This window comes from Lagenorhynchus albirostris, chromosome 8 (genome assembly GCF_949774975.1).
Source record: "Lagenorhynchus albirostris chromosome 8, mLagAlb1.1, whole genome shotgun sequence".
Lineage (NCBI taxonomy): Eukaryota > Metazoa > Chordata > Mammalia > Artiodactyla > Delphinidae > Lagenorhynchus > Lagenorhynchus albirostris.
Window position 1 is genome coordinate 45465623 of NC_083102.1, and position 21898 is coordinate 45487520.

Sequence of the window (21898 nt, forward strand, 5' to 3'; positions counted from 1 at the left end):
ATAACACTCTCTCAAACCTCACAAAATGCATTTCAGGTCCTCTCTAAACAATTCTTACTGGCCCTAAAAATATTTCTATTCTAGATAGATGGTGATCGACCTTGTACATCAGGACAAAGAAATCAGAACAATCCTAAAAACTATTTCCTGGTAGAAAACACAGTGCCTTTAAAGAGAAAACCGGAGTGAAAATTTTTTTACCTAATTTCATTTTGTTTATACAGCATAAAAATGAAACAAGATACCAGGGTACTCCTTCCCCAGTTGGTAAGCTATGAACAACAGCTATCACACTCTATCATCTGCCTCGGCTATGCAGAAGGCATTAAAACTCTAGAGCATCTGTAAGACTTCGTTAGAATTAAAAAATCTACCACCACAGCTGGCAAAATTAACAAAAACAACTCCTACGTACAACAAGTGTCATTGATTTGTGTTTTACTCTTTATCTTGCTATCTGGATGAGAACTCCTTAAGAGAGCCAAGTTACTGCCATCGTATTTCCAAGGTTCTGGGGTCAGGAGCCCCTCAGAGAAGAGTTGGCTCAGGGACCAGCACTCAATCCAATACATTTACGTGGGGCACCACGGCTCTTCCCATGGGTGAGGCTATGCCTGTGGTATACACAGGAACTGTCTTCATTGTTACTTATTATTCAGAAAGGAAGCATGGCTAAGCACTATCCAGGTCTAAGGTAACTGACCCTAACCTTGGAGAATTTATGTTTCAAGAGAAATGAGATAATTGGAACCAAGAACTTACACATGAGAATAACATTTCAGAAATATGATCAAGGCATTTCCCGCCCATCCTTTCCTGGCATCCAAGCAATGGTGAAGTACAGCTCTGAGCCAGCTGCCAGGATAGTGGCTAAAAAGCCCCAGAGCAAGAAGAAGGATCCCCTGCTTCCTCCTATCACTTTTCAGACTCCTTTTACAGCTCATTGCAGCCTGGTGACAACGATGCAGGCCAAACACAAATGGAAAAGGAGGCCTGCTTGCTCCATGGGCAGTAGCATCTCAAATACCCACTACTCTTAGTTTCCAGAAGCTTCAATTCAGCCAGTTAACCACAAGCATCCTTCGTATATTCTCCAAAATAGTCATTTCCCAATTCACGGAATTTGTTCTACCAAAAATAATCATCTCCTTGGCTTTTAAAAAAGCATGAAAGATCACTAATCTAAACTACTTTTAACAAGTTAATTTGCTAAAATAGAAGGGATGAGTTCTCTCTTTTGCTTAAGAAACAAAAGGACTTTTCCTTAAAGTGAGAAAAGAAAAAAAAAGATGTTTTTAATCAAAGAGATATTCTTCATATGTACCTCAGGTCACACAGGAAACATAAAGGTGGCATTATAAATTATTCTTCAGTATGAGTACAATTATGTTTTTTTTAAAAAAAAACCTGAGATAATACCTTGAACATATTCATCAAATCTAGGGTTATAGCATTAAGGATTTTTCTTCTTCAAATTTTCCATAAAATGGTTATGCTATGGAACTTAAAAAAACAAAATGCCTTTAAGGAGTAATGATTTTTGTTTGTTCCTTAATTATTTTTACAAATTTACCATGTAGTGTTTTCTGGAACCTCTTCACAATGACCATGTCTTTTGTCAACTGAAATGTTTTCCCTTCAGTTTCAATAGTAAATTCCCTGCAAAGAAACAAGGCACATTACATATTGGTGAAAACACATATCCTATGCCTTAGTTTAAAGAAGTTATACAGACTGCTAAACTGTTTTTCATTTTAAGTGTAATACAACTTGGTCAACAATCCAGATATAATAGCTGAAGTCAAATTTAAATTAGTTCATAAGGAATACCAAATTAATTATTCTAACAACGGCACCAAACAGTATTTGGGGAGGCACCCAAAAATGTGGTTAGTCTTATAAAATTCCACAAGTGACTTATGACCAATTCTTTTGGTTTTGAGATCAAGGTAAAACCAAAGAAAAATTTTTTAAAATTCAGTTTTAGAATAATTACAACAAATTTGTCAAAAACAGGCCTGCTGGCAAAAAGACCACTGTTCTCACTATTGTCCCAACAAATGTAAAAATGACCAACTTGTCATCTTACAGAAAGAAATTTTAAAACTCCCACACTATTTCCAAAATAAACTTTGACACTTACGTTGATGAAGATCAGCTTAAAAGAAGTTTAATGATTCTGCTTGACATGTCAATATAAAATACTATCCCCACAAAAATTACTGCCTGCATGCCATATGTTCACATCCTGAGATACGCCCATTCCATTTCAGGTTATAAGAATTCACCTTGGGACTTGCCTGGTGGTGCAGTGGTTAAGAATCTGCCTGCCAATGCAGGGGACACGGGTTCAAGCCCTGGTCCGGGAAGATCCCACATGCCGTGGAGCAACTAAGTCCGTGCGCCACAACTACTGAGCCTGCGCTCTAGAGCCCGTGAGCCACAACTACTGAGCCCACGTGCTGCAACTACTGAAGCCCGCGCGCCTAAAGCCCGTGCACTGCAACAAAAGAAGCCAGTGCAATAAGAAGCCCGCGCGCCACAACTAGAGAAAGCCCGCACACAGCAATGAAGACCCAACGCAACCAAAAATAAATAAATAAATAAATTTTTTTTAAAAAAAATTCACCTTTATAAAGCACTTCGTGTAATACCTGTATTTCAGCTTATGAAGTATTTCCTCACATTATGAAGATCAATTTGGATGTGTCTCATCTCACAAGCAGCTCAGGGCAGGGAAAAGAGTGCCCTCATGTGGTTGTCCTTGAAGCTGTATGGCTGATACATGGTACACTGCGTTTTGCTAGTTTCCTGCAGTGATAATCTCATGCATCATATGAATGGTTTTCATTGATTGCCTCCACTTTTACTATTCTGTCTGAAGTCTGTGCACACATGCATTAAAGACTCCATATAAACAGTATCATATATATTGTCTCTGTGAGCACAATCTAAGTGTAGAGTAGGTAACAATTATAAAAAAGCTGAAATTAGCAAGGAGATAGCCATTATTTGAGAATAATTTTTTAAAACCTGTCTTGTTTGCAGATAATGATATCTGCTAGTAACCTATGTTTACTTTATTGGCATTTGATGTTATTTTAGCATAAACAGACATTAATTCTGGGAGACCAGAAATGTTTTAAAATTTCTTGTAAATTTTATCTTCAACTTACAAGAGTTCATCTTATGATAGTTCTTTTGACAAATACCCATACACATGCAACCACCATCGCCCCAAATGTTCCCCTAAGTCCCTTCTCCTTCAATCCCCTTCACTGTTTCTATCGCTATAAACTAGATTTGTCTTTCCTAGAATTTGGCGTATAATCCTTTGTGTAAAAGGGGTTTGGCAAAATTTCTGTGTATGAAATAGGGTTTGCAGGCCATATGCAGACTCTCATACTCTGTTTTTTTAAACAATGCAAGTCATTGTTAGCTAGATAGTGGTACAAAAAACAATATGAAAGATGTTTCAAGTGTACTTAAAATGTATACTCTTTGGTTATCAGGTATTCTATAAATGGTGAGTAAGTTGATTAACAGTGTTTATATCTTCAAATTCCTATTGATTCTTTTTTGTCTACTTGCTCTACTGATCACTGAGACAGGGGTGTAGAAATCGCCAACTGTGATGGTAGATTTGTCTAACTTTCCTTTCAGTTCTGTTAAGTTTGCTTTATATATTTTGAGGTTGTTTTTAGTGGCATACAAGGTTAGAGGTGATGTGCCTTCTTGATGAATTGATCCCTTTACCATTATGAAATGCAACCTGGTAATTCTCCTTGTTGTGAAGTTTACTTTGCCTGATGTTAATAAGCCACTCCACCTTCTTGATTAATGTTTGTATGGGAAATAGTTTAAAATTCTTTTCCTTTTAAGCCTATTTGTGTACAGGCATACCTTGTTTTATTGTGCTTCACTGATACCGCATTTTTTGCAAATTGAAGGTTTATGGCCACCCAGCATCGATAAATCTCTCAGTGCTATTTCTCCAACAGCATGTGCTCACTTCATGTCTCTGAGTCATATTTTGGTAATTCTCACAAAATTTCAAACTTTTTCATCATTATTATATTTGTTATGGTGATCTATGATCAGTGGTCTTTGACGTCACTAAAGATTTCAACTTGCTGAAGGCTCAGATGGTCGTTAGCATTTTTCAGAAATGAAGTATTTTTCAATTAAGGTATGTACATTGGTTTTTATTTTTTATTCTTTTGGCCACGCCGCATGGCATGTGGGATCTTAGTTCCCTGACCAGGGATCAAGCCCATGCTCCCTGCAGTGGAAGCATGGAGCCCTAATCACGGGACCACCAGGGAATTCCCTATTTTTTTTTTTTTTTCCTGTACGCGGGCCTCTCACTGTTGTGGCCTCTCCCGTTGCGGAGCACAGGCTCCGGATGCACAGGCTCAGCGGCCATGGCTCACGGGCCCAGCCGCTCCGCAGCACGTGGGATCCTCCCAGACCGGGGCACAAACCCGTGTCCCCTGCATCGGCAGGCGGACTCTCAACCACTGCGCCAACAGGGAAGCCCCCTATTTTAAAAATATAACGGTTATTGCACACTTGATAGAGTAGGTTACAGTGTAAACATAAATTTTACATGCACTGGGAAACCAAAAAAATTTTGTGTGACTCACTTTATTGCAACGTTCACTTTATTGCAGTGGTCTGGAACTGAACCCACAATATGTCCGAGGTATGCCCGTATATGACAGTTACAGCCAGTTTCCTGGAAACAGCATTTAACTGGGTCTCGAATCTTTTAACCAGTTTGACAGTTAAAAGCTATTAATTTGAGTGTTTACATCATTATATTTAATATAACTATCAATATTGTTGAGTTGAAATCTACCATTTCCCGAGTTATTTTCTATTGGTCTCATCTGTTCGTGGTTCATTTTTCCTCTTCTCTTGTCTTTTTCTGGAGCATTTTTTATTATCCTATTTTAGCCCTCTCATTGGGTTATTAGTTATATCCCTTTGGTTTCTGTGTGTTTTATCCAGGCAATTGCTCTGGAGTTTACGGTATGTCCTTTTCTAAACTTACCATGGTGTATGTACCTCCACACGTAATGTACACACCTCAAAACAGTATACATGTTCTTACGTATTCCCAAGTCTTCGCTCCCATCCTTTGGGCTACTGATGTCATACATTTTACTTCTACACATTATAAATTTCACAATACATTGTTATTGTTTTTGCTTTAAACAACCCATTATCTTTTAAAGAAATTCAGAGATGTCATTTTAAAGAAATGAAAGAAAACGTTACTCATATTCACCCACATATTTATTATTTCTAGAGCTCTTAATTTCTTTGGGTACCTCTAAATTTCCACACTTCTGCCTGAAGGACTTTCTTTAACATTTCTTGCAGTGTAGGTCTGGCTGGCAATGTATCCTCTTGAGTTTTTGTCTGAAAATATTTTCTCTTCATTTTTGAAAGATATTTTTGCTGGGTATACGGCTTTTGTCTGTAAGCACTTAAAAAGATTTCATTCTATTGTATTGTGGGTAGGTACACACAATTTCATTTGAGATACTGCCTCTAGATGTTCTATTTGGTTCTTTTTTACATATACATTCCCATTTCTCTCCTCATATGTTCATTTTTTCTCTTAACGTCCTTGAGCGCAGGAAGCATATTTATAGTAACTGTTGTTTTTTTAAAATTTATTTCTTTTTGGCTGTGTTGGGTCTTTGTTGCTACGGGTTGGCTTTCTCTAGTTGCGGCGAGCGGGGGCTACTCTTCGCTGTGGTGCGCGTTCTTCTCATTGTAGTGGCTTCTCTTGTTGTGGAGCACAGGTTCTAGGTGCACAGGCTTTAGTAGTTGTGGCACGAGGGCTCAATAGTTGTGGCTCACAGGCTTACTTGCTCCGCGGCATGTGGGATCTTCCCGGACCAGGGGTCGAACCCGTCTCCCCTGCACTGGCAGGCGGATTCTCAACAACTGTGCCACCAGGGAAGCCCCTATAATAACTGTTTTAACATCCTTCTGTATTACTTTCATCACGTTTGTCATTTCTGGGTGTTTCTTTTGACTGATTTTTCTCCTCTTTATGAGTCATATTTTCATGCTTTCTCATATGTCTAGAAATTTTTTATTGTTTGCCAGACACAGTAAATTTTACATTGTTTAGTGATGGATTTTGTTGAATTCCTTTAAAGATTCTTCTCTATCATTTTTACATTTATACTTACAACAATTACACAGACGACTCCAAAGTTCAAAAAAAGAGCACTGACTTAAGAGATAGATGTAGTTTCTAATTACCTTGGATAAGTCTCCTCCTCTAAGAAAGTTATTGGGGAAAAAACAAAATCTTTATAGTCCATATCAAGTCTATTTCCAGGCCATAATGCCAAAATCTAGACAAACACAGTCCTTTAAATGTAGCCAAGAGATAGTACTTACCTGCAAAACATTTCTAAAGAAACTCATCTCACCCTAACTTTCAAAACCTGGCGGAGAAGACATAGCTGACTGGAGCCCATGTAAAAGTACGCATCTTAAACCTTACCCTTTTTCATTCAGTAGTTTCTCCATTTCTGTAATGTAACACTCATCACAAACGGCAAGGTACTCCATCACCAGCTTTGCATCCTTCTTATATGCCTTGCCAATTGCTCCCTTATTAGGTTCAAACTGAACAACATTGACTGTTTTGTATGAAGTAGTCAAGGAATACAAAACTACAGAACTGCCTTCGTATTTCGGGAAATGATCTTGAGGACAAGCCATCATCGACTTAAAACAGCTATCAGTTCCCTATTGGTGTCCGAGATCCTCTATATGCTGATTTCCAGTGCAAGATGAAACAACCACCCACAGAATCATTCAGATAAACCTCAGTCAAAATAAGTAAACATCATCAAGAAAGATTTTTTCAAAGTTACAGTGAGATAAAGGGATATTATCTAATCAGCAGTATAACCCAATACATAGCCTAATAACCTCTGAAAACAATTCATTCATTTCTCAAATATCTCAACATGACAGGATCTATTTCCTGTCACTGGCCTAGCCCTTAGATCAGCTCACAATCTCACTGGCTTGTAAAAGAAGAAAATTTCTCCTTTGATGATCTACAGATCAAGTGAACTAAATTATTTCATCTACCATAAAAGGCACTCATCTTTTAATAGAGAAAGTATTCACCAGGCACCCTTTAATTAAAGAGCATGTATGTAGATGAAGGTGTGGGAAATGGCTGAGAAAAACTGGTCAACATCCTGAAAGACATACAGAGCATTTTTCTTTCAAGGACCAGACACTGAGCGGGCACATGTCAGATTACAAGTAAAGAGAATAGGAAAGGAGCAATGAGATGGGTAAAATAATAGGTTTAAATAGTGCACAAACATCTCAGTTTATCCACAGAACAAGGTATAGACTTGGACTTATCCATTTCCAAGATGTTTACACTGTAGTCCTGAGCTGCTGAAGTGACCAGAAAGGATATGGGCTCTTTCAGAGGCTTCTCAGCTACGAGTGGGACTTTGGTGGCTCTCGCATGACAAGAAAGGTCATAACAGGAACGGTCAGCACATCCGACAATCTCAATCCAGCCCTAAGAAGACATAATAGAGAAAAACATTTGTAAGTCACACAAGGTTCATTCACAAATGCATGTGGATTATAGGTAACTCTTTCACATACTCAAGAATAATTCAATTACAGAATCTTCACTCAACTTTTATAAACGTTTGAAATGGGAATAGTTTTATACATCGGGTAGTAACACCCTTACAAAATATAATTCACACATGTACACAAAGTAGTCTTTTCATTTTCTGGACAGAAATATTTTGCCATATTGTGAATGTGGGGTAAACCAATATTTTCTAGGATTTACTTATGGAAATAAAATGTGAACCAAGACAAAACTGGCAGATCTGTTTCAAATTTGTGACCAGGATTCAAAATGAATCTGGCAAAATCCGCTAGGGCAACCTGTGTTACATAAGGGGCTTTAGCATCCATGAATTTTGGCAAACTTGCAGGGGGGTTCCTGGATAACGATCCCCGACAGATACCGAGGGACCACTGTAATGGTTCTTCCCCCCTCACACTCATACATTTATGTTGTTAAAACTCTGGCTCAAATCAAAGAAGTAAAACCTGCAAAGTCATTCTTCTCTGTGCATTTTTAAGAACTGCCAAAGAGAAGGGCATGGCTGTTTTGGAAGAGCCCTACACCAGGCAAGTAAATCACATCCCTGGCCAGAATTCGACCTCCTGAATTCCACAGAGCGCACAAACAGCACATTCCCAGAGACTTCCTAGCGCCACACACACGAAGGGTTGAGGGGTCAACCAAGATCCTTTTTGTGAGACCACACAGAACATATGCACCCACAAATCTAAACCTGGTGCTCACCTCAAAAAAAGGTTTGTGGAGAAGGGAAACAGGAAGAAAAACTTTCATGATCTTTTAAAAGCATGGAAGATAGTTAAGAGGAGGAAGTACTTCACCAGTCTTTACCACAGATAACAACAGTTCATGGGTTAGTGACCCCATTAGCCACCTGAAAATCCCTTTAGGGTTCAGAGACCAACACAGGTGACAAAATATAAGGTCAACAGCAGCAGGTGGGAAGGCAAGGATTCACCAAGGGGATTAGCAACGTGAGAAGAGGAGATATTACAACAGAAATCATGACATTACAATAAAAGAGCAGCAGAAATAAGAACATGCTATTATGATGCTGTGGTGATGGTAAGTCTGAACATAGGTGACAAAGTTACGAAGGACAACACGTGTGCAGGGAAATCCGTGGGGAGTTCGTTATATCACAGCATGCCCCGCACCTACGTCACTCAGGTTCAAAACTCTTCGCCAGAAGACTCTTATGAGAAATTACAAAGAAAACAATATAGTGTGTAATGCATTTTTCTGAACCATTAAAAAGGAAAGAGGGGCTTCCCTGGTGGCGCAGTGGTTGAGAATCTGTCTGCCAATGCAGGGGACACGGGTTCGAGCCCTGGTCTGGGAGGATCCCACATGCCGCAAAGCAACTGGGCCCGTGAGCCACAACTACTGAGCCTGCGATTCTGGAGCCTGTGCTCCGCAACAAGAGAGGCCGAGATAGTAAGAGGCCCGCACACCGTGATGCAGAGTGGCCCCCGCTCACCGCAACTAGAGAAAGCCCTCGCACAGAAACGAAGACCCAACACAGCCAAAAATAAATAAATAAATTAATTAATTAAAAAACAAAAAAAAAAGGAAAGAAAGGTAGTTCTCTGGTGGCCTAGTGGTTAGGATTCTGGGCTTTCACTGCTGGGGCCCGGGTTCAATCCCTGGTTGGGGAACTGAGATCCCTCAAGCCACGCTGCGTGCCCCCCCCCAAAATTTTTAATTAAAAAAAAAAAAGGAAAGAAAAAGAAAAATAATAGATTACGATGCATCACAAGAAGGAGGAAATGAATAGAGTGCTAACGCATCCCATCAGCCTTGAAGGGTAAATAGAATGGACAGAGGACAGATGCTCAAAGAGGAAAAAGGAACTTTTTCTATGTTGCTATTTCATCGTTTTATTGACTTTCTGCCTCTAAAAAGTTTTGAAAAAACTGTTAAGTAGATTCTGAAGGGTGTATTTAAGTGTTAACACCCAATAATACAGCCAGCCCTCTGTATCTGTGGGTTCCGCATCTGCGAATTCAACCAACTGTGAATGAAACATACTCAGAAAAAAAAATTCCGGAAAGTTCCAAAAAGCAAAACCTAAATTTGCTGCGAATCTGGCAACTACTGGCATAGCATTTACATTGTGTTCGGTATTATAAGTAACCTAAAGATGATTTAAAGTATACGGGAGGATGTGCATAGGGTCTATGCAGATACTAAGCCATTTTATATAAGAGACTTGAGCATCCAGGATTTTGGTGCCTGTGGGGATTGTGGAACCAAGCCTCAGCAGACACCAAGGGATGACGGTACTCCCTCTGTATGAAGTGTCTACTGCTCTCAAAACTTGGCATCAGATAGCTGTAGTAAACACACAGCTAAGCCGGCCACAAATGTGGGCATTTGTGCCCAATTCAGTTTCCTACCCAACAAAAGAAAACTCAGTGAAGAACAGGTACTGTTTCGGTCACAGAATAAAACTTAATAACAGCATTACTACCACAGGGGTTCCACTTCTTGTTAACGCCTAAGTTACTTTTCAAAAGCAAAGTGTTTTCAAAAATTCTTAAGAACCTGTTATTTGAATAAGAACAAAAGAGGTAAAAAGCTTAGTCAAGTAGATATCTAGTTAGTCCTTCTCATGAATACTTACTTTTGCCTTTAATCAAAAGAGTTTGGGAAAATTCAACCATCACAACTACTAAACTTTCCAAGCACAAGCTACCACATGGGGTATTTCAAATAAAGAGGCAAATATAAAACTCATATAAGCTCAGAAACCCCAACACTTAACAACAAAAAAAAAATAGGAATTAAAGAAAAAAGCTTAAAAACATGTAACTGGATCATTTGACAGTCACTAAAGATGTCAACTAGTATATCTATGCCCTTAAACATATAAACATGCTCATTATCATTTACTAAAGATGTCAATGAACATATTTATGTACTGAAAGGTGACACTACAAAAACACGCCTAAGAATGGTAGACAACAACTTTGGGATCGTGGTTACCTCTGAGCAGAGAGAGGAAAAGGGTGGAACGTTAGCTATATCAGTCACTTTTTTATTAAAAAAATAAAATATGAAGCACACAAAAAGAAAATAGTAAAGGCTTTAAAGGAGTTCTCCCCTCTCCTTCGAAGTCCGTTACTTCGGAGCTTCCGGTTTTGTTTTAGTCCAGTCTTCCAATGACCTTACACAAAACACTGTAGCCTAATCTCAAAGCTAGGCCCACATTTCTGTTTTTAAATTTTTTTCTTAATTCTTTTAGATTTAGGTATAATTAACATATAAGATTGTATTAGTTTCAGGTGTACAGCATAATGATTCGATATTTGTATATACTGCAAAATGATCACCACAGTAAGTCTAGGTAACATCCGTCACCACACACAGTTACAATTTTTTTTTTCTTGTGATGAGAACTTTTAAGACCTACTCTCTAAGCAAATTTCAAATATATAATACAGTACTATTAACTATAGTGACCATGCTGTACATTACATCCTCAGGACTTACTAGGCTCACATTTTCTGATCTCTCATCCTTGAGGGTTTGGCCACAGCTCACAGTGACACTCAGGAAAGGATGAGCAGGAATGCAGTAGGGTTTATGAAAGCAGTGTAGCACAATGGTTAAGAGCAGGGGCCTGGAGTCAGATAGCCCTGGCTTACATCCCAGCTCCACCACTCACTAGCTGTGAGACTCGGGCAAATTACCTAACCTCTCAGCACTTCAGTTTCCTCAGAAATAGGACCAATGTACAGAATCACTGTGAGGATTACATAAGATAATAATACACTTAGAACGGTATACAGCCCTTAACAGTTCCAAATATTAAATGAACAAACAAATGAAACGTAGATTCAGAATCTAAATTGAGATAGCAAGAATTTGTATCCAGGACTTCCCTGGTGGCACAGTGGTTAAGAACCTGCCTGCCAACACAGGGGACACGGGTTTGAGCCCTGGTCTGGGAAGATCCCACACACCGCGGAGCAACTAAGCCCGTGTGCCACAACTACTGTGTCTGAACTCTAGAGCCTGTGAGCCACAACTACTGAGCCCACATGCCAAAACTACTGAAGCCTGCGCGCGTAGAGCCTCTGCTCCGCAACAAGAGAAGCCACCGCAATGAGAAGCCTGCGCACTGCAATGAAGAGTAGCCCCCGCTCGCCGCAACTAGAGAAAAGCCCGCGCACAGCAACGAAGACCCAACGCAGCCAATAAATAAATAAATAAACAAATAAATAAATAAAATAAAAAATAAATCTATTAAAAAAAGACTTTGTGTCCAGTTTAGCTTGAAATCTTCTTATACAAAACAGAAAATAGTTTATTGGCTTAATTTGAAAATGAAAAGAAATTCCAGAAAATGTAATACATTTTGAAGTTAATGATCACCTACAATCCAAAAATAATTACCACTATCATTTTAGCATATGTCAAGTAAGCTTGTGAAGAAAGTGAAGTAACAAGAAAAACCTAACAGATTCTTTCCTAATTCCACAAAGGAAAGAGAACATGTTAAAAACAATATCAGTAACAGCCACTACAGGTATATGCATATCATTATGCATGTACATATGTGTATATGTTTGTAAAGCATATAAAATTATCTTGAATAGGGGTTGACAAACCAAGGCTCATAGGCTAAGAATGGTTTTTAGATTTTTAAAGGGTTGTTAAACGAAAACAAAAAACAAACCCCCCCCAACCAAGAAGAGAGGCAACAGAGATCCACAAAGCCTAAAATATTTACTAAAGAAAACATTTGTTCATGCCTGATCTAGAAAAGAGACATGAAACACTTCTGGGGAGCATACAATAGGAAGTTTCCCTTTCTACATAACACACTTAAGAATTATTTTTTGCTTTCTGTTTTACAAAAAGGGGTCATCATTTTTTTAATGACTTTTATTTTTAATTAAAAAAAATGTATCCATTAAAAGGAAGTCACTTTAAAAAGTAAAAAGTGCAACCAAGGACATGTGGGAACCACGGACTCCTGGGCTAAAGTCTCCATATGGGTGAGAAGCCTCCCTAGCACCAAACGAGGGAGATGCCAGAAGGCTCTTGGCCCCCTTGTTTTGGATGCCACCCTGTTCCCACTGCCACCAATGCAGGAAGCATCTCCTATATCCAAATGCCTTTCAATCCTACGTTTCAGCACTAATGTTCATGTTTGAGGGTTGGGGGTGGGAAGCAACAGTGAAGAGGTAACCTGGAGGTCTTCTCTGAATTATTATTAAATATACAGAATTTGAGAAAAGGTAGCTCCTAAACAAGATTTCAGAATCTACTAGTCTATCCCCCAAATCTACCAAGTAACTCTCGAAACTAAGAGCACTATAACCTTCTTTACTCAGCCTCACCACCACGTCCAACGTTTGCCGGGGTCCTTGTCAGGAAGAAGGCCACCCCGTCTTAGCTGCACTCAGGGATATTACCAATCACACTGCCCACACCAGGAAAGGACACACCAGCACTGCCCCATCAGTGGCCTTCTCTCGCTCTCTCTCACTCTTACTCTCTCTGTAAAAGCCATCCAAGTCTACAAAGGGCTTCTGGGACACAAGAGTAGACCCCCACTTATGAGCGCGCAGGGGGGCAACTACTTTTTCCATTTAGCTCAGGAAGAAATCTGTTTTTTTCTTTTTGTTCCACTCTGACATGAAGCACACAAAAGGCAACTCTGATATCCATGCTTCTAGGTTAACAATGTGAAAATCACATGGTAAAAACCATTGCATTCTACTTACATAGGATGTTTTGGATTCGGCATCCCAACAGTCACAGGCATAATGGGCCATCTCATTCTCCATGTGCTGTCGGAAGCGGAGCTTATCTGGAGATACACCAACCTTCACGAGGTAGAGGTAGATGCGGCCAATGAAATAGCCTAATACTGAGTTGTTAATCACGCCCTAAAAATAAATGAATAGACAACTAAGTAGATAAATAGGCAAGCATCACGCAAGCAAGCACAGAGGAACGAACAAAAACACAAACATTAATGCTTTTGAAGGCCAAGGTACCATTTTCCATTGAGTTATTCACCATCTACTGAAACATTTTTGAAACACAAGGTAAGCCAATTTATCCAGCTTTCAGAACAATCTTAAATAGCCAAAATGTGATCTTGGCTATTTTCAAAAGGTTTAACTATCAAGATAACAAGCAGATAATAATGGCGTCATTCAAAGTCTTTCTACCATACTCACTGGGTCAGCAAAAATTCAGCCTAATACCTCATACCTTCTAAACCTACAGTGCTAAAAATGACATTCATAATAATGGTCCTTAAGGAACTGTAAATATATTCCTTCTGAATTAGCAAAAGTCATAAGACATGTTGAGGGGATTTTAATGTACTCTTACCCACTGAAATTTGTGAATCCCATATAGTACATGTAATCTTATATTTTTAGTACAGGATCTTAGAAATCGTCTAGCCCCGTCTCCTAGTCCCTGCAGGGCTCTTTTCTGCAAAACAACTGACAAGTTATCACTCAGCCTCTACCTGAATATTTTCAGACAGGAAGCTCATTGTTCCCAAGGCAATTCATTCCACTCTTAGGCAGCAGCTACTGCTGGAATGTTTTCACTCACTTATTTCTCCAAGCAAATGATCAGAGAAATTCTATTACAGGCAAGGCCTTACCCCAATTGCCATGGGTAATGCAGAAGAGTTTAAAATCCAGAGGGCTGGGCTTCCCTGGTGGCGCAGTGGTTGAGAGTCCGCCTGCCGATGCAGGGGACGCGGGTTCGTGCCCCGGTCCAGGAAGATCCCACATGCCGCGGAGCAGCTAGGCCCATGAGCCATGGCCGCTGAGCCTGCGCATCCGGAGCCTGTGCTCCGCAACGGGAGAGGCCACAACAGTGAGAGGCCCACGTACCGCAAAAAAAAAAAAAAATCCAGAGGGCTTGCTTTCTGTGAGTCAAAATGTCTCCCCCAAAGTAGTATATACACTGTTAAAAGTCAGATTGACGGGGCACAGTTCAAACCAAGAACTTTTTTCCAAGTGCTCTGTTAAACATATTTTTTATGTTAGCCCCAATGGTCCACACAGTGGCGTGTTCAGGTAATTTCCTCCCACTATAATAGTGTGTAATAAATACTGTATAAAAACACATACTGTATCAAAATAAAATGCCTGCCAAAATACAATATTTTGTCATCCAGTACACAGAATTTGCTAAGTGCCGAAAACCTGGAATAGGTATAATCTAAATTAAGTTACCTATGGAATCTTACCTGTTCAACAGCATCTCCTAGGCGCATTTTCCGAGCAGACTGTCCGCTGACCTGGGCTTTCGCTGAATACAAATACAGGTGGAGGTCTGCCACATTCTGGAACTTGGGATGGTCTTTCTCACTGGGATCTACAAAGTGCTCAATTTCTGCCATTGTGAATTCTCTGAAAGCCGAAATATAAGGGATAAAAGTTGCACACTTCACTATAAAAGACAATAAACAAAAGCCATTATTTTCAACTTCATTCTACAATGATATAGAATGATATGGAAAATAGTTTTAGAGAACAGATTGATACAGTTTTTTAAAGTTAGGAAAACCTGAGCGAACATCAGACACACACAAAAAATGAGATACTGAATAATGGCTTCCAAATAAAATGATTTTCCTTAAAGCATTAGCAAGTCTTTATAGACGTACACGAAATGAAGCTACTGATTATTTACTTTTCATAGAATGGGAAATTAAAAGTGAATTGAAATTATCCTTTAGCTTTTATAACAGTGTGATTTCTTCCTTTTTCTTGCTCTGAACAAGTAAATGACTGCTAATGGCACCATACAGCTGGTGTCTTGAGAGTAGCAGCTTCTCAAATAAAGTGTTATTCAAGGCAGAGGACATAAGGCATGAATTGAAAAAGCTAACATCAAGCTAACTGCATAATGATGAAATAAGTAGGCACACAGTAATGGTTTCCCAAAGAGATTTCCCTGAATGGTAATTTAGTAGCTATTGGGTGGAAAAGAGTTTTAAGTTAATTTTAGGAGTCAAAATCAAGTCTCTCTTCTTTAAAACACACACACAATTTACTAGTGCACTTTCATGATTATCTCAGATGTTTAAGAAGTAATGAAAAATTGCTTAAATGGCTCCTAAAAATACATGAAATGCATTGCAAAAGAGCTTTGATTTTTTTTTTTCAATTTTAGTTTTTAATGGTATCCCTTATTTGGTCCAGCAGCACCTATGTCTTGTCTTTCAACAGCTATCAAACATTCTGTGCGCATAGAAATATGAGAGAGAGAAGCATGATGTCTGTCCTCACACAGCTTCCAAGTGGGATGACAGCAACAGAACATCTAAAATAAGGACCTTGTCCAGAATCCCCAAATCATCTGCTGCCAGTCTTTCCATCTGTTCTGGAAGTAATCGCAGCTCAAAGACAGGAGACAGAAATCAACACTAATACTGATTGTATCAGCTGTCTGTTGTCTTTGAGTTCAGAGAGTCTACCTGGAACCCTGGAGATATAAAATAGACACAGGACTAGAAGACAGAGCCAGCCAATCAAAATAAAATTTAATTAAAAAAAATTTCATATGAACAATCCAATGCTCCCAACCTAAATCAAAGGAATCATAGCTATACAAAGACGTGTCACCTGATAACTCTATGTCAAGAAGAAACACTAAACAAACAAGTCCTAGCCCTACCATGAAACAAAGGCCATGGGGATACTGACTCGTGGAAGGATGAGTGGATTTCCAGCCAGGATCTTGCAGAAGCACATGACAAAACCAACCAAAATCCAGATGGAATATTTTGAACTGAAAGTGACCAAGGAATAAAATGTCAGGAAGCCCCAAGAGACTTTCCCCAGTTAACTCCTGGGATTGCTCCTCTGTTCTGAGCTGGGTTTCCTATTTACCACTTCTTATTCCACAGGCCCCAGGTTTTGCCTTACTTCACGGTCCTTTATAATCATCCAACAGCTACTCTACTTGATGTAAATCGTCTCCAAAACAGTGGCTTTAGACAAGCTCAGTCTCACACAGCTTCCTCAGTATTCTGAAAGCGTGCGTGCAGACACTACTGGGACAGAGGGGAAGCCCAGAAGCAAGACGAGAAGAGATACGAAGAAGCCCAGACACTGAGAAATAAAACAGATTTAAGTCTGACAAGTTTTTCATTGTTACAACACCTAGTTAAAGTTTAGGACTATCTCTTCTCTCTGCAGCAAGGTCCAGGAGGGTCCTCCCCACTCCATTTCTCTAGGCTGTGCAAGCTCCTTCCTCATGAAGGTCACTGGGGCTGTGGAAAATACTTTTGGAGTCTAAGAAAGTTAAGTTTACCTATATATCCCATTTTTATATTGAATTTACTACCTTAAGAGATGATATCAGTAAGAAAATGTATAGAAATCTCAAAAAACTTAAGTCATAAATATCTAAGTCATAATAAGTTTCTAAAGAAAAACGTAACTCAGAAGTGCCAGGATGCCTTCCTGCACACTCTGGATACACCTGATGAAGGGAGGTTATTAGAATAGAGACAAGAGAGCATCTGAACTAGCATAGATAGCGGTAAGCTTGCTAGCTGGACACTGTCATAAAGGTGCCCCAAATATCTGGAGGAACGCCATCTGGCTGCTGAAACACCCTCACCCCAATACCAGCAATGCCATCTGCCCTGGACACCTAGAATGGCCCTCCTGCCCTAACCATCACTTCCTCCCCACCTCACCCTACATTCATCTATACCACCACCGCCAGAAAATGCCTCGGTGTAGACAATCAAGATCTTGCCATCCTCAAAACATAAGATGAACAAGGAGAAAAGATCATTTTGGATCAGATGTGAAACTTCAGCTATTCTTCACCCTCCTTCCTTTCCCTTCAAGTCCACTTCAGTCACTCAAAACTGTCCATCATCCCAGAGATTACATTTGGAGGTAACAAACAAACAACAAGTATATAATCACGTAAGAAGGAAGAAGGTTGTTGAAACAGCAAGCTTTTGTTTCCACTTCAATGCCAAAATCATTCACTAATTTCACCAGAAGAATAACATGGGCAGTACCTGACTCGGATCAGTCCAGATCGAGGGGAGATCTCATTTCTGAAAGAATTTCCAATCTGGGCCGCAGCAAAAGGCAACTTTCCTTGGTTGAATTCCAAAAGTCGTTTGAAATTCAGGAAAATCCCCTGTGCAGTTTCTGGTCTCAAGTATCTGGAAATTTAAACAAATCAGTCTGTTATAAAGGAGGAAATTATGTTTTCCAATAAATCTGAAATTCTAGATACAAATCCTAAAAGTCCTAAATATACTATCTTCACACAAAGCCGTATGAGCCCTAAAAATAAAAAGAAGTTTTCGAAATAGAAATTTTCCTCAGTAGCAAACATTCTCAAACAGGTAATAGAGAAGGTATCAGGTGGCTGGCAGGGCCATACCACTGTTAGACATGTCATTTAATTTCATCACTCCAGTGAATCACACATGACCTCTCTTACAATAGCTCTAAAACCTCTGATATTCTCCTGACTAATCATTTACTTTGGAGGCAGATGACAATTTTAGATCCTTTTGAAAATAAAGTAAGTATACCTCTGCTGTTAACCTACATATTAAAGCATAACCGTGGAGCTAAAAAGAAGCCGGTATGGGCTGACATTTAACATTAGAGCTCACTCATCACAATCATCACACCATGGCAAGCAATTTTCAGGGTTTTTCATATCATTTTCTTCTTTGTACCCAGAGACACAAAGACATAGAGAAGTCCAGAATGATCGACTCTTTGTGGTACTTTATATCTTCAGCCAGAGGCCTCTTCTGTATTTCTCCACATTTCAAAAAGTTACAGTCACTCAAATACACCCTGAGAGCCATTGTTTTCTTCTCAATTTCAGAGACAATATTCTGGGCAAAACATCACATAAGAAAGTGCTCCCAACAGCCTACTTCAAAAGAAACATTTTATGAAAACAACTTTAAAGTAAAGAAAAATTAAAATTTTACTCTCGTCTCACTCTTCTCTTCAACAACTCTTTTCATTTTGTGGTTTTTATCCAAATATAAGTATAGTTACAGTTAATATGTATATTTATTAAGTAGAGTGTACTAAATTATACTTTATACTTTTGTATTTTCTAAAAAAATTGTAAAATTTTCTCATATTTAACAGCTGCAGAGTATTCTACTAAAATAACCTACTTTACTATAATTTATTTAACCGTCCTGAAATTATGGGATAAATAGGTTATTTCTACTTTTCATTTATACACTCTTGATAAGTATAGCTTCCTTTCCTTTGAGTTATTTTGTTAGATAAATTCACTGGAGTGGGAAGGCAGGTCAGAGGGCATGGCCCATTTTATGACTCTCTCTATGTATTGCCAAAATGAAAGGTTCACCCTTGGCCTCTTTCCACAAAATATCCTAAATCAACCCACTGTCTTATTAAAATAATTCCAATACATTCTGTCACAATTAATTTTTATTATTCTTTAGTTTCTACTCCAGGAAATATGATCTATCTAGCTTCATCTAGCAAAACCCATCCTCTTACCCTAAAATGAGGCCATGAGAAAAACATCTGAAGCTATGAAATGGAATACTTTGACTAAGTTTGTTAACAATGGACAAGGAATCTGGACATACAGATTCTTCTTCTGAATCACATTGTAAACTGTTCAGGTTTTCTTTATCTGTGAAAACCACACTTTAGCTTGAATCAACAAACTAAACGTATCCTGTCCAACATGGTAGGTCACTAGTCACATGTCTATTTAAATTCTTAAAATTAAATAAATTTAGAAATTCAGTTCCTCAGAAGCACTAGCCCCATTTCAAGTACACAACAGCCCCATGTGGCTAGTGGCTACCATATTGGACAGCAGATTATAGAATATCTCCACCACTGCAGAAAGCTCCATTGGGCAGTGCTGATCTACAACAAATGGTTTCCAAAGTCTCCTTCGACAGTAAGTTCAATGTCTTTCAAAATCGTTCTTCAACCCTCTCTCCTGCCCTATGCAGCTATAACTACAAGATGTGATGATCACAGACTTCTGTGTTTATTTTGTGACCAAAAAAAAAATCATCATATATACTAAAAAATAAAAACTATATTCAGAAAGAATTAGAAGAAATAAAATTTAAGAATACATCTGTCATTATTTCTCCTTAATATATTTGTCTATACTTTCTACAAATCACTTTTCAAACATCTTCCTTCATGGCTGATATTGATATTTACCTTTTATTACAAGTAATTTTAATACCTTCATTACATAAACAATAAGTGATACATACCCAGGCATGTTTCCTCCAGGCCCAATGAAGGTCTTGAACATTAAGTTAAAAGGCACTGGAGGGGAAAGATCATTTCCAGTAGTGGGGGATTTTACATTATAGTTCACAAAAAGATCCCCCAGTTCTTGCTGTCCATAGTTATCGAGCTAAAGAATACATCAAGAAAATGATCAGTGTAAAAGACAGAAAAAACAAGGCATACAATAAAGTATTATATATAGAACCCCATCCATCATTAAAATTCACCCAAAATAAAACCATCAGAATTAACCTAACCTTCAAGATATTTACATTAAACCCATAAACAGTTTATACTCTTTCCATTTACCAACAGAGAAATGGAGTATCTTTCTGGGACCGACCTAAAATTCACACACATACCATTGAAAGATACAACGGTACAATGAAAGATAAGGTAAAATACCTCTTGTTCAATTATAGTAGTTACTGGTTGGCAAGAATCTGAATCACATAAATAAGTTTTCACAGTTGAATTTTACTACTCTGTACACTTAAGAGCCAGGTGCACTTCCCTGTCTATTAATTAAATGTGCATGTAACTTTCCTTTCCCACCAGATATTAAGTTCCTTGAAGGTAGAAGCTGTGTCTTATTCACTTCTGCATTTTCCAGGGCACTGCACATCCTATACATTGATATCAATGCCAAACCCTCTAAAATGATATATGAGCTCCAATTCAAAACCTTCAAATGACTATGACAAACCATCTAATAGTAAAGAATATTTAAAACTTAAAAAAAAAACTTCTAATAGAAATAAAATAATTAGATAAATCAACTAATGAGTGATGGCATGTGGGGTCAGAAAAACCAGGGTAAATCACCCAACTCTACCACTTATGGGTTGTGTGATTCAGGATCAAGTTCCAACCTCATCTCTCTGAGCCTCAGTTTGCTTATCTGTAAAATGGGGAGAACAGATTCTACCTCACTTCTTAACCACAGAGGGTGAATCAATGCCTTTTATTTATTTTTTTAAAATTTTTTATTTATCTATTTATTTTTGGTTGCATTGGGCCTTCATTGTTGCTCAAAGGCTTTCTCTAGTTGCGGCGAGCGGGGAGCTACTCTTTGTTGTGGTGCGCGGGCTTCTCATTGCCGTGGCTTCTCTTGTTGCAGAGCATAGGCTCTAGGCACGTGGGCTTCAGTAGTTGTGGCGCACAGGCTTCAGTAGTTGTGGCTCGTGGGCTCTAGAGCGCAGGATCAGTAGCTGTGGCACACGGGGCTTAGTTGCTCCGCAGCATGTGGGATCTTACTGGACCAGGGCTTGAACCCATGTCCCCTGCATTGGCAGGTGGATTCTTAACCACTGTGCCACTAGGGAAGTCTGTCAATGCCTTTTATGTTTTTTTAATTTTTTTTAAAGTTTATTATTTATTTTTTGCTGCATTGGGTCTTTGTTGCTGCACGCAGCTTTCTCTAGTTGCAGCGAGCGGGGGCTACTCTTCGTTGCAGTGGGCGGGCTTCTCATTGAGATGGCTTCTCTTGTTGAGGAGCACGGGCTCTAGGCGCATGGGCTTCAGTAGTTGTGGCTCGCGAGCTCTAGAGCGCAGGCTCAGTAGTTGCTCCACGGCATATGGGATTGTCCCAGAACAGGGCTCGAACCCACGTCCCCTGCATTGGCAGGCGGATTCTTAACCACTGCGCCACCAGGGAAGCCCCCTCAATGCCTTTTAGATAAACTATCATGCTTCATAAAGCTAACAAGGAGTCACAGGCACTAACAGGTCCAGAAAATGCCATTATGTGCTGAAGCAACAGATGCACCTCTGGCCAGGGAATCCACTGAGGCCATTTCTGAGTATCAGGCCATTTCCATGGGTTCCTAACATTTCACTAAAGATTAAATTGACAGCTATATACAACTGACCCTTGAACAACACATAAAACTTATAGCTGAGCCTCTATAACTGCAGTTCCCCTGCATCTGCAGATTCAACC

General features: G+C 39.1%; 1 protein-coding gene across 1 annotated transcript in view; it reads right to left on the reverse strand.

Moving 5' to 3' along the window:
• GARS1 (glycyl-tRNA synthetase 1) overlaps window positions 1–21898 on the reverse strand; it is a 40401-nt gene that overhangs the window by 5808 nt on the left and 12695 nt on the right. The window contains exons 7-13 of the mRNA XM_060156910.1: window positions 19938–20083; window positions 17700–17849; window positions 14901–15063; window positions 13405–13569; window positions 7474–7582; window positions 6533–6677; window positions 1574–1659 (exon numbers count right to left, since the gene is read on the reverse strand). Of these exons, the coding sequence (XP_060012893.1) occupies window positions 1574–1659; window positions 6533–6677; window positions 7474–7582; window positions 13405–13569; window positions 14901–15063; window positions 17700–17849; window positions 19938–20083 (964 nt within the window). The remainder of the gene's footprint in view (window positions 1–1573; window positions 1660–6532; window positions 6678–7473; window positions 7583–13404; window positions 13570–14900; window positions 15064–17699; window positions 17850–19937; window positions 20084–21898) is intronic.